Genomic DNA, 11,606 nt, shown 5'->3' with positions numbered 1-11,606 from the left:
AGATATTTAACAGTTAACATTACACTTCATTTTTAAAGCTTTTCAGGTTAGCTTATCAACAATGGTGTATTTTTCTGATGGCCCTTCTTTCCTGCTTCAACTCCTATATGACAATTCACCTAATCACCTACAATTAACTCTCACAAGATTTTAAGATGGTGTGTAGAAAACACAGCAACTACCAAACAGAACAAGTTTTCACCTTACAACTATTTGTAATACATTACTTGCTAATGAATTAGTTCAAACTTCAAACCTCAATAAGATAACATATCTCAATATGTACCCTTCATTACATTGTACCATGCAATTTATATTTTATCATTTATCCTCCCAATTCTAAAAGGTACCAATAGAAGAGAAATAATCCATGAAAAATCTCACACAACAACCAGCTTTATAGTTCCAGCAACATCACAAGCAAGCTTCAAAGCAGATACTCAGGCAAAAAGGCAGAGTATAAACCAATATGATGTGAAAACCTGTTACCCATCAACCAGAATCTAACCGAGTAAGACCACCACATTTTGATTCATGATTTTAATATTCTACTTGAATTAATTAACTATGTATTATATATAGTTTTAAATATTTAACTTCTTTCAATTTGTCTATAAAGATCAAACTGGTGGTGGTAAGTTGTTCTAGTATAAGCAAAGATTTTGAATACTGGTTATTGAATATGCATGGAAGTGTGAACATAAATCTTATATATCCACTGTTTTGAATTAAGATGTGGTGTTCAATCCCTCATTGCAGTTCTTCTTTGACCTATTGTTTGAAAATCTCCACGCTCATCGAAAATAATGTGAACTTAAGAAGCAAATTAATGTATTAATTAGGACCCATGTCATTACTAGTAAGTGGTAACGAACTGTAAGAATAAGATTTCTGCTAATATTATTGAGTTCTTAATATCCCTACTGATCCTGCATTTATAATGCTGAGAAGTTTCTCACCCAATAAAACAACACTCATTTTTAGCTAAAAGGTACAGAACACAGCTACTAAGCACAGTTCCTATTAAATATATTCGGCTATACAAACGCTGAGCAGAAGAAAAATATATCTTTGATGTAAGGATGAGAAGTCATGTGCCTTTCAAAACATATAAAAGAAAACAACACAAGATGAATTCTCCACCACTTGTCACATGGTAAATACTTAACGCTAACAATAAATCCAATAATGAAACCAAAAAGCAAAAATGTCACATGGTAAATACTTAACACTAACAATAAATCCAATAATGAAACCAAAAAGCAAAACATATATTCTTCGTAGAACCTGGAAGCAGACACCTTTCACTAAGAAGTAGAAATATCAATTTCACAAAAGCAGGGCATGGAGCTCAGAGTGCTTCAGCTGCTTCGGGGTGAACCTGTAAGAAGTAGAAATATTAATTTCACAAGCTTCACTGAGGGGGATTCATTTGAATAAGCATGTAGTCTTTAAACCAATATCCAATTTAGCTTCTTACAATTTTCTAGTTGTTTTTGCATTAAAATGCTATTTTCTATTAACTATGTGACCACACTGTCATTATATGAAAGCAAAAACTACTGACACTAATATCATCGATCAGTTTAGTTTTAAAAAATTGGTTGACACAACCACACACCATTTGCCATCCCCAACTTAAATTAACAGATGCTGGATATTTGGTCACAAGTAGGGGAACCAATAAGAGACATTTGGTTATTCTATGGGTACAATAAAAACTTTCTAGCTACAGAGTAATTTAAAAACTGTATCAACAATAGAGACCACAAAATAGCATAAGTAAACCTTTATTAATCTTAATACTATTTGACAAATGGCAAATTGCACTTACTCTTCCTTTGGATGTGCCATTTCTCTATACTGTCATACCAACTCCACTGGAAACATAGTGCTGCTATACGAAGTATTCCAGCAGCAACAACCTCAACAAATGCCATTAATAATGACCTCTGAGGGGATAAGCCTGCAGTTGCTATGGATAGCGCAAGTCCCTCTAAATTGCAAGGAATGAAAAAACTGCCAGATTTTATTCCATCAATAGCTTTCTGGGCAACTTCATCAGCTTTCATTGCACCAGAGGAGGCTGCAATGATTTTGGTAAGCTCTGGTTTTCTCTTGTTTTCTGTAAAATTGACCTTTCAGTTTGTACTTTCACTTCGATAGAAGAAAACAAAAACTTGGTAATAGGTTATATAAACAAATATTTGACATCACAAAACCACAAATTTCATTTTATAAACCAGGGTTTAAATTTTAAAAAATCCATTTAATAACCACATATTCAAACTTAATCACCTAATCTATTTTTTAACTATTCACTCTCCATAAGTTTCCTATCAGGACTGATCTGACAACACCCCACATGACAATACATTCAATATATGAGATCACAAAGAGAAAAGAATAGTGATAGACAATCTGATATAACGAGGAGGCATGGCTTATTAAGACGACATTCGCATACATGAATCACTAACAAAAGAAATATGGAAATATATGCAAAATTCTGTGTAATTAACTAAATAATGTGAACGGAGTAATGGATTCAAGCACTCCAATCTAGGCCCAGTATCATCATCTATGATGAGCTTGAACTAACAAGTTGGAATTCATGACTTTAAGCAGAAGTAATATGTATGGAGAAATAAGATCAGGCATCAAACTCAATACCTTCTACATATCCAGGAGTATCAGTGTCGGGAGGGAAGATAAGAGAGACATGAATGTTATCTGCTATAACCTCTTGTTGCAATGCTTCTGCTAAACCACGGAGGGCAAATTTACTGGCGGAATAAGCTGCATAACCATAAATTCCCACCTACATATAAAAATACATTCCACGGCAACCAGTGATAATTTATCAAGATTCCACATCAAAAAATAAACATCTTTGTTCAACTCATAATCAACCATCAAGTTCTATACATTGAAGACTCATTATCTGAATACTTGAGTGCAGTAAGAAAAACAATGTAAATATTGTACAATTATTGCTCAAAGTTGAATAGCTTATGTTAAAAAGAATAGGTACCAGCCCGTTCACAGAGGATGCCCACATTTCTAGTAAGGGAAGAGAAGAAATCAAAAAGAAGAGAAAGAGGAGTTAAAGAATTAATTTTCTTCCTTTTGTATGGATGTTTAAAGTCCTCCAACATGAGGGGAGCCTTAAAATATTCATACAAATGAATAATTAAGGGTTTGGAAGATCAAATGAAAATCCCATGTTTTCCCCCTTTTATAAAAGTCCCAAACAGAAGGAGGAAAGTTTACCGAAATCCAACCCTTATACCGCATCCAAACATATGTTTTACGTAGTCAACTTCTTGTTCCAAAATGTCTTCAAGGCTTCATGAGCTTACTTGGGTTAGCCATGTCAGAAGGACATTTAATAAATCACAAACTTGAAATCAAATTGCATATAACAATTAGGGTTAATTAAGATAACAAAGGTTACAACATGAGGCAACATTTTACCAAAGAAAGTGGATGTTTTCACTCATCTAGTAATAATAGAAGTTGCATGAAACAATGAGCTAAAACAAGTGACTTCAGAGCGAACCCTGTACTAAAACTCATGATAACATAAGGTTTATAACAAGTCACATGAAAAACAGAATTTGTTTGTACAAATTTAAACATAAGCTATACCAAATTCATCCAAAGAAAACCGTACACCTATTTTATTTCATGAATCCATGATAAATGAGAAGTTCCAAATTGATTGCTAAAAATCCCAATTTACTCCCCCTTAGGGACTAATTGTCCTAAAAAGGACAAGGTTGACTAGCATTTAGGATTCTTGAAAACCAAGTTATGATTTTTCATTTCTTATAGACTAGATTGAGGCGGCCCAATGCATGAGGTTTCTACCTAATGGAGTCAGAGAGGTAAATATATGTAGTTTTACCCTTAAAATAGACTCTTCATAGATTTTCGCGAGGCATTCTTTACCATTGCGCCAAGGCAACCCGAGGAGACTAAATTGGGGGCTGAGTTTTTTTCATTGGGATGAATTTTGCTATTCACTCTTTAAAGTTTAAACAATGAAAACTCCCAGCAATATGAACTCAAATTTCTCTCTCGTTAGAGCATTGCAAGACTAGCACAAATCTAGTGGTGTAAGGTCAATAGTTCGATTCCCAAGAGCGACACTCGTTAGTAAGGACAGTCACGAATCCCAAAAGAAATTAGTTCCTTATCCACAAGATGGGGAGATAACCTTGGTAATACCAAAAAAAAATCTACAATAACCAAACACCTAAAAAACCTTACAAAGCACATTGATTTCAATCTTAAAGTTAAAGTAACATAGAATAAGTGATATAGTATACCTGACCAGCTTGTGAAGAAACAAAAGCAATTGAAGCAGGTAAAGGATCCTTCCTTATTTTCATAGCAGGCAACAAAGCCTTAATCATATTGAAACATCCAATCACATTCACATCCATCGTGAACTTCACCTCACTCAATTCCATCTTCTCCAGCTCCAGCGCCGTGAACACTCCATGGTTCAGAATCAACACATCGATCTGCCCCGCCTCCTCCACCACACGCTTCACGGCGTCGTAGTCCCTCACGTCCGCCGCGAACACCGCCACCTCGATGCCGGTGGCCAGCTTCACGGCGTTTTTTGCCTCATCCAGCTTCTTTTGGGAGCGGGCGAGGATGGAGACGCGTGCGCCCTCGGTGGCGGCGCGGTGGGCTAGGGCGAGACCGATGCCGCTGGATCCGCCGGTGATGAAGACGTGGCGGTTTTTGATTGGGATTCGAACGGTGCGGGGACGGAGGATGAAATAGAGGAAGGCGAGAAGAGCGAGGGGGATGATGATGAATAGGGTGAAGAAGGAGAAGTATGCGTCCGCCATTGATGATTGTAGTAACAAATTTTCAAGATCACAATAATATTTTATTATAGTTCATAAGTTTATACATATTGAAAGTGTAAATATTTTTTTTTTGGCTTTTAACAAATCATTTATCATTGTTTATATATTAATATTGTCAATTTTAATATAAATTAATAGTGGATAATGTGTTAGTAGCATAATTTTTTATACCTGCACAAATTTTAAATTCTGTTATGGAAATTTGTTCTTATGAATTATTTTGTTCTATGTTAACCAATGATTTTTTTCACTATTAGAAATTAATTTACTTACCATGTTATTTTCATTATATAAGTGTCATTCCAAATGATGGAATTTTTAGGATCTATGGATCTTGGGAGTAGTTATATCAGTATATCAATATCAATATGTTGTTAGTTTACTTAATTATACGTGTATGATATGGTTCCAAATAAACAACATTTATTTTCTCTTACAAGATATTTGGAATCCAATAAAGTTTGAAATTATTGGATCAACTCATTGTTGACAATTAATCATAATGGTACCACAATCAAATCACCCACTTTTGAATAACTAAAAGAATCATGTTTGTCCTCAATGATTTAATATGTGTATTACCTTAAACAACAATTAAGTGAAAGAGAGACTCCCTTTAAAAGTCAATTTAACACTTTTCACTTTTTTATATTATCTCTAGTTTTAAGTGAGATAGAGTTTCACTTTTCACTTTGCTATGTTCATGTGGGAAATGATTGAATGTGGAATGAGAAGTGGCAAAATTAACATGGTTCAAGTGGGGCAACAAGTACAAGGAAAAGGAGAAGCTCAAGTTTGGTGGATGAAAACTACCATTTCAATTTGTCCAATAATGGTATGTCACATAAAAGTTAAACATATAATATATTAGGTAATATAGTCCTACTTTTTATGTCTCATTGTGTCCTAATCTAATTAAAAGTTGACACATACTTAAAATAAAAATTATAAAAACAAAAAATATTTTTTTTTATGTTTTTTGATTGGTTTGGGACATAATCCTATATAATGAACAAAGTACACAACAACAAGTTCTACTACTAGTGCACCCATTTTTCTCTCACTGTTATAATTGAAGGTTATTTATATGACCCCTCATGCATGCCTTGTAGTTATAACAACATAAACATGATTCTCCATTTGTCCCACTTGAAAAAGATTATCTATTCTCTAGCTGCAAAAATTGCTGGCCCCTCCACCTGATTATTCATCCCACCAAATAGACAAAATAGAACAGAAGATATTGAGATGTCAAAAGCCCATTTATGAAGACTGCACCAAACAACAGAAAGAGACTACTAATGCAAAGACATAGTTTTGGGTGAAAATGAGTTTATTGTTCAGCTGTTCTTCACTATAGCTAAACTTTCCATATCTATCTGCCATTTGCAACCATTGACATTAACCTCCTACTGCTATGGACTGACTCACTATTCTACACATATCAAGAAGAAGGAGAACTCAGACTGTACCAGCATTTATCTTTAAACTTATGTGATCTTCTTCTTACCTTGAATGTTGCACCCCAGATTTCCTCCTCCTTAGCTGCTACTGCAGTAATCTTATTCTTAGGATTCTCATAGCATCTCAATCCTCCAACCCTTGTGGAGTAGAAACACCCTGCATAATTTAGAGAGCAATAATCTCCATAATTATATAGAAATCTTACAAAATTGGGGGAAAGGACATAGAATTTTGCATGTGTTATATTTTTCATTTTCTTCCCCTCTTATATTTGTCATATATTAACAAGATTTTAAATTGCGTTACGATAACGTTATGTCATGTTTACTATAATTGCAGGAAAATGCGACAGCAATTTCAGCCACGCCGCAATTGAGGATACAATCAAGACTACAATGTTGTGGTCTGAATTGTGGTTGCAGACCATAATTTAAAGGGGAATATGATGCATTATGAACATACATACGCACATAAATAAACCAACCTTGAGGGAAAGACGCAAGTGACTTGCCACATGCACCCTTAAGCAATTCTGCATCATCAGCAAATGCTACATTTCCATCAGCTGTTATTCCCCAATAGAGAGGAACCTTACCATCTTGATCCTTTCATAAAACCACAAGCTTTATGTTCTGAGTAAAAGCAACTAATGAACTAAAAATCGCGGTGGTGGATCAAGACAATTTTCGAGATGAATTACTTACAACAGCCACAAAGAGGGTAGAAGTGGACTTGTCAAAAACTATGAAAGCAAAGCTCCCACTGAGATGGCCAACAACATGATTAGCAGGGTATGGAGCTCTATCGCGTAACGCTTTGTAAGCCTCGATAACCAAAAGTACTTCATTCGCAGACTTAGCAAGTCCATATTGCTGCCTCAAGCTTCCCAAGTTATCAAGAGCTCCCTCAAACAAGCAGAATACTTCATCCTTAACGGCGAATGATCTGCCAAATTCCGGTCAGTATTTAGATTATCTACACAGAGATATCAAAATTGTGGTAACAAACGTCGAACAACGCAATCTAGCTAAACACATCATGGATCTTGCTCTATCAATTTACCACAGTCATTATACTAATCATGAACAACTACTACATGAGGTATGCTTGTGTCCCATAGCAACTCTAGTAGTTTAGGCAATGCAAGTTCACAATTTATGTCAAAGAAATTTGTGAGGAAGAAAGGGAATAAGATATCCCACTAATGTCACTCTAATAATGGAGATATGATGCATTATGGATCAAACTTTTAATATAAATTTGTTATTTAATCATATAACTTTTTATTTGGTAAAGGTAGGCTTATATAAGAGTTACATTTTTTGTCTCAAAGTTTGTACCACTTTATCTACCATTTATTTCTCATTTGTCATAAAAGTAAAACATGAATTAAATATTTTATATTTTCTAACAAATGATAATGAAATGGTACATAAAATGATGCATTGAGATAGAAAATATGAATCACTTACTCATGATTCATACACTCACTAGTATTTAATATAGTTTTCTGCCCCGCCAACCTTGTCTAGTTATCATATCCTTATCCTCATTCATTATCCTTTTGCCATAAAAGCAAAAGAAAACAACATTTTGAAGTGGACTGGAAAATGCAAATGGAAAGAATAGTAATAATTGCAAGCAAACACCCTAGTCACACTTGCCACTCAAAGAAAACAAATGAAAAAAGACACAAGTTATATATAGTTCACTGGATTTTTCTGTATCACAAACATTTTGAGAAAATTTAAAATTGAATTTAAACCTTCTTTTAGAAGCTGCAAACTAAATACCAAATACACACCGACTGATCTAGTTTCATGTTTTAGTAGAAAAAACAAAAAAGTAAAATTACACAATGCCCATTAAGTTGCTATACCACAAGGGTATCTTCATGCATGTTATAATTGGTTAGTACAAAAAGTTCTGTTAAGTTGTTCTCCAAACAAAACATGATTACCAAATAAATCTTCGAAACTATAAGGGTATGTTTTTGAGTTGGATTTTGGAGAAGAAAGAAAGAATAGGAAAAAAACTTCAGAGTTATCTTACAAGTATATTTCATGACTTACAAATCTTTTTCTCTCATTACCCTTCAAAAACCAACTCACAAACATATCCTAAATGAGACAAAGGACAAGTGTGACAACAATTTTAATTTCCAAAACTTACTTGGTAATATTTATTTGAAGAGCTAAAGTTGGTGATACCAAAATAAAGTTTTACCTAAGAAGAAACAAATCATGCTTACATGTATCAAATCAAACATGGGGTAATCCCCTACGGGATCCATGGCTTAAATTGTAACATGAACTGAGGCTTCATTTATCCAACGACACACCTTATATAATTATATAAAATAAATTAATTAAATATATATTCCAAAATTTTATTTAATTATTAATAATAAATATTTTAACTTTTTAATCATAATTTAAATGAATACTTTAAATAAAAGCAATTATGTCATGACTAGAGTAAGAATTCAACACAAATCAATTTAGACAGAAATTTTGAATATTCATTGCATAAAGAAATGTAAATAATTTACAACAATATTTTAAGAAAAAAATATTTCTCAAAAATAGTAAGGATGTGTGATACATTTTTTTCTTTGCTTATTTATTATTATTATTCATTAGGTACCTGAGTATAAGATATTTTTTTAATTTTTTGGCCACATTCTCAATTGACCTTCACCGATCTTATACTTTGTTCATCTAAGAGAATATCTGATTAAATTTTACATCAACTATGATAATATATTACAATAATAATTATTAATTACAGTCAACAAAATATTGAAGAGTTAGAGTGATCCTTGTCGGCTGGAATGAGTTTTTTTTTAAGGACAAAAGCTATGAAAATAAAATTTATTTGCGTAGATAAAAAAATCTATGCCCCTCATTTAACTATGGGTCGTTTGTTGTGCGCTTATCGCACATGCATAAGGGATATGCATGCTCAAAAATTTGGCTAGATAAATTTGAAAGTTTAGTTATTATTTAGCTAAATAAATTTGGTTTGTGAATCAAGTAGATTAATCTTAAGCTAAAAATTGAGTTGGATGAAAATATATCTTTGAAATTAGAAATATTAAACAGTTAATTAACATTTGAGATGATGAATCAATTGGGCTAATAAGTTGAATTAAACATTTCGCGAACTTCTAACGGGCTAAACCAATTCAAGTTGATAAGTCAAATTGAATAATTAACAAACTCAAACAAGTGAAGTTCGAACTAGAAAAATAACCCGTATAAGTTCGAGTCATGTTTTAAGCAAAGCCAATTTCAATTGAGGGCTTAAGTTTGATTTGGTTCAACTCATTTCCATCTTATTACATACTAATATGATATGAATGATGAATAGTCACAGGCCAAAATAATTATAATGAGAATATAGTTAATACATCTAAAATGTAAGAGCTTATTATATTATATGTTATTCATTATTTTAATTATTATTTATTTTTAAATAAAAATAATATCTTAAATGATGTATGATACATTCTCACTATAAAAAATTATAAAGAGAAATCTGTAAAAAAGATAATATTATCAACTATATTAAATAAACTCTTTAATATAGCTTGAATTTCTCAAGAAAAAACCTATAAAATGATATAATTGAATACACCATCAGTGATTAGTTGAATCACTCACGTTATTAAAACAGAAAACAATTCATATATTAACTAACAATATAAGAAATTTTCATAATGTCGATATATTATTATTAAATTTTAAATAAAAATAATATACATATTACATATGTTATATTAATTGTGCATAATTTTTTAGGTTGTATAGATGTTAAATTCTTATTAAAATAAGATACTTCTCAAGATCTATAAAATTTATTTCGTAACTTGGTATTTATTACAAAATCATATTTAAGTGTTTTTCACCAAATAAATACACAACTTATTACTATTGTTACTACGAGACCCTCACCTTATAATAATTAAAAGAGATAATAAATGTGATTATTTTATGAAGGCAATACTGTAATAGTAAAGAACAAATTAAGTAAATAATATAAATGCTTCCAATTTCATCCTTCGTCATATGATCATCAAATCATCCTTATGGCTATTTAGTTGTTGATTTTTGAACTTAAATCATAAAAAATAATATCAAAGGGTGATAAATACACGATTATTCCATAAGTTAACTCAACTCTCATAATATATTTTCTTTTTCTTCTTTTCTTTCTTTTGACGGTTTTTCAAGTCAAGTAAGCAACAAGCTCTAGAAGGAACTGTAACAACTATCTTAGAAAACGATGTCGCTTAAGCAACTCAACGAACTCAAACTCGAAACTTTGTCTAAGGGGAATCAAACATGTACCACTTGAACTAATGCTCATTGGTATAATAGAATTAGAAATCATTGTTTGTTATTAATTAATTACCTGGGTTGACACGGTGACTCGTTGTGGTGAGTATATGCCAACTGAGCGTGTTCCCCGGCCTGTACCGACACGGCAAATGCCTTGCTCTCAATAAACCGCCTCAGCAGCGCCGCCGCCTTTGTCTTCGGCGACGGTGTTCGGCTGCCGGCTGCTACTAGCTCATCCGGTGGCGATACAATCGAGCCGCTGAATATTCCCAGCATCTTATTTCTATATCTAGAAACTAAGAAAATGAAAATAAAATGTTTCGCTACAAAAAAACGCTATGCTGAAAATATAATGAACTGAACAAGGTGTGTTTGGTTTTATAGAGACTAGGATATGAAAGACACTTTCTCACCACTTTCTTATTTTAAGCTACAAAGTAATTGATTTTCATATATTTTATTTTGTTTGAGTGATTATTTAAGATTATATGATTTTTTACAAGATAGAAATATACAAATTATATTATTGTGGTAGTTATATCATGTTTTAGTTTTATATATAGTATATATATAAATGATTGACGAGGGTAATTCAGTCATTTCACCAAAAATGATTTCGTTTTGGGATAGTGGGACCCATATGGTGAGATGATTTTATTACACAGGAATTAGCATCACGGCATACCAGATGGCCCAATTTCATAGGAGTGCACATTTGACCTTCGTTATTATTCATTAAAACAAATACTTAAATATTAAATTTTTAATTTAAATATTTTTTAACTTATAACTTTTCAGACAATAAATATGAGTGCTTTATTATTGCAATTCTTAATCGGTTAACAAATGATAAATTAAGTGAGACAACATTAACTTATTTAAAGTTGTTGAGGTCTGTAAGAATATACGT

At 32.4% G+C, this 11,606-nt stretch overlaps 2 protein-coding genes across 2 annotated transcripts; both read right to left on the bottom strand.

Annotated features, from left to right (window-relative positions):
- LOC109345317 (3-dehydrosphinganine reductase TSC10A-like) lies at positions 1,050-4,933 on the bottom strand. The gene is made up of 4 exons (XM_019584244.1): positions 4,335-4,933; positions 2,674-2,821; positions 1,835-2,125; positions 1,050-1,381 (listed from the first exon to the last, which is right to left on the bottom strand). The coding sequence occupies exons 1-4, from the start codon at positions 4,866-4,868 to the stop codon at positions 1,362-1,364; spliced, it is 993 nt and encodes a 330-aa protein (XP_019439789.1). The 5' UTR covers positions 4,869-4,933; the 3' UTR covers positions 1,050-1,361.
- On the bottom strand, positions 5,960-11,028 carry LOC109345318 (stem-specific protein TSJT1-like). The gene is made up of 5 exons (XM_019584245.1): positions 10,770-11,028; positions 7,058-7,298; positions 6,838-6,958; positions 6,400-6,509; positions 5,960-6,088 (listed from the first exon to the last, which is right to left on the bottom strand). The coding sequence occupies exons 1-5, from the start codon at positions 10,970-10,972 to the stop codon at positions 6,053-6,055; spliced, it is 711 nt and encodes a 236-aa protein (XP_019439790.1). The 5' UTR covers positions 10,973-11,028; the 3' UTR covers positions 5,960-6,052.

The sequence above is a fragment of the Lupinus angustifolius genome, chromosome LG04, assembly GCF_001865875.1.
Source record: "Lupinus angustifolius cultivar Tanjil chromosome LG04, LupAngTanjil_v1.0, whole genome shotgun sequence".
Classification (NCBI taxonomy): Eukaryota; Viridiplantae; Streptophyta; class Magnoliopsida; order Fabales; family Fabaceae; genus Lupinus; species Lupinus angustifolius.
The sequence above is the reverse complement of the archived record's forward strand: the minus strand, read 5'-3'. Positions and strand labels throughout refer to the sequence as shown.

What these genes read in the sequence shown, in the direction of transcription:
- LOC109345318 (XM_019584245.1), bottom strand. Translation starts at nt 10,972, where the DNA reads ATGCTGGGAATATTCAGCGGCTCGATTGTATCGCCACCGGATGAGCTA. An exon ending in CTACCCTCTTTGTGGCTGTT is followed by an intron (nt 6,959 to 7,057) that starts GTAAGTAATTCA and finishes GTTTTATGAAAG; the next exon opens with GATCAAGATGGTAAGGTTCC. An exon ending in ACTTGCGTCTTTCCCTCAAG is followed by an intron (nt 6,510 to 6,837) that starts GTTGGTTTATTT and finishes TAAATTATGCAG; the next exon opens with GGTGTTTCTACTCCACAAGG.
- LOC109345317 (XM_019584244.1), bottom strand. Translation starts at nt 4,868, where the DNA reads ATGGCGGACGCATACTTCTCCTTCTTCACCCTATTCATCATCATCCCC. An exon ending in TTTCTTCACAAGCTGGTCAG is followed by an intron (nt 2,822 to 4,334) that starts GTATACTATATC and finishes TTTTATATGTAG; the next exon opens with GTGGGAATTTATGGTTATGC. An exon ending in ATGGCACATCCAAAGGAAGA is followed by an intron (nt 1,382 to 1,834) that starts GTAAGTGCAATT and finishes TACTTCTTACAG; the next exon opens with GTTCACCCCGAAGCAGCTGA.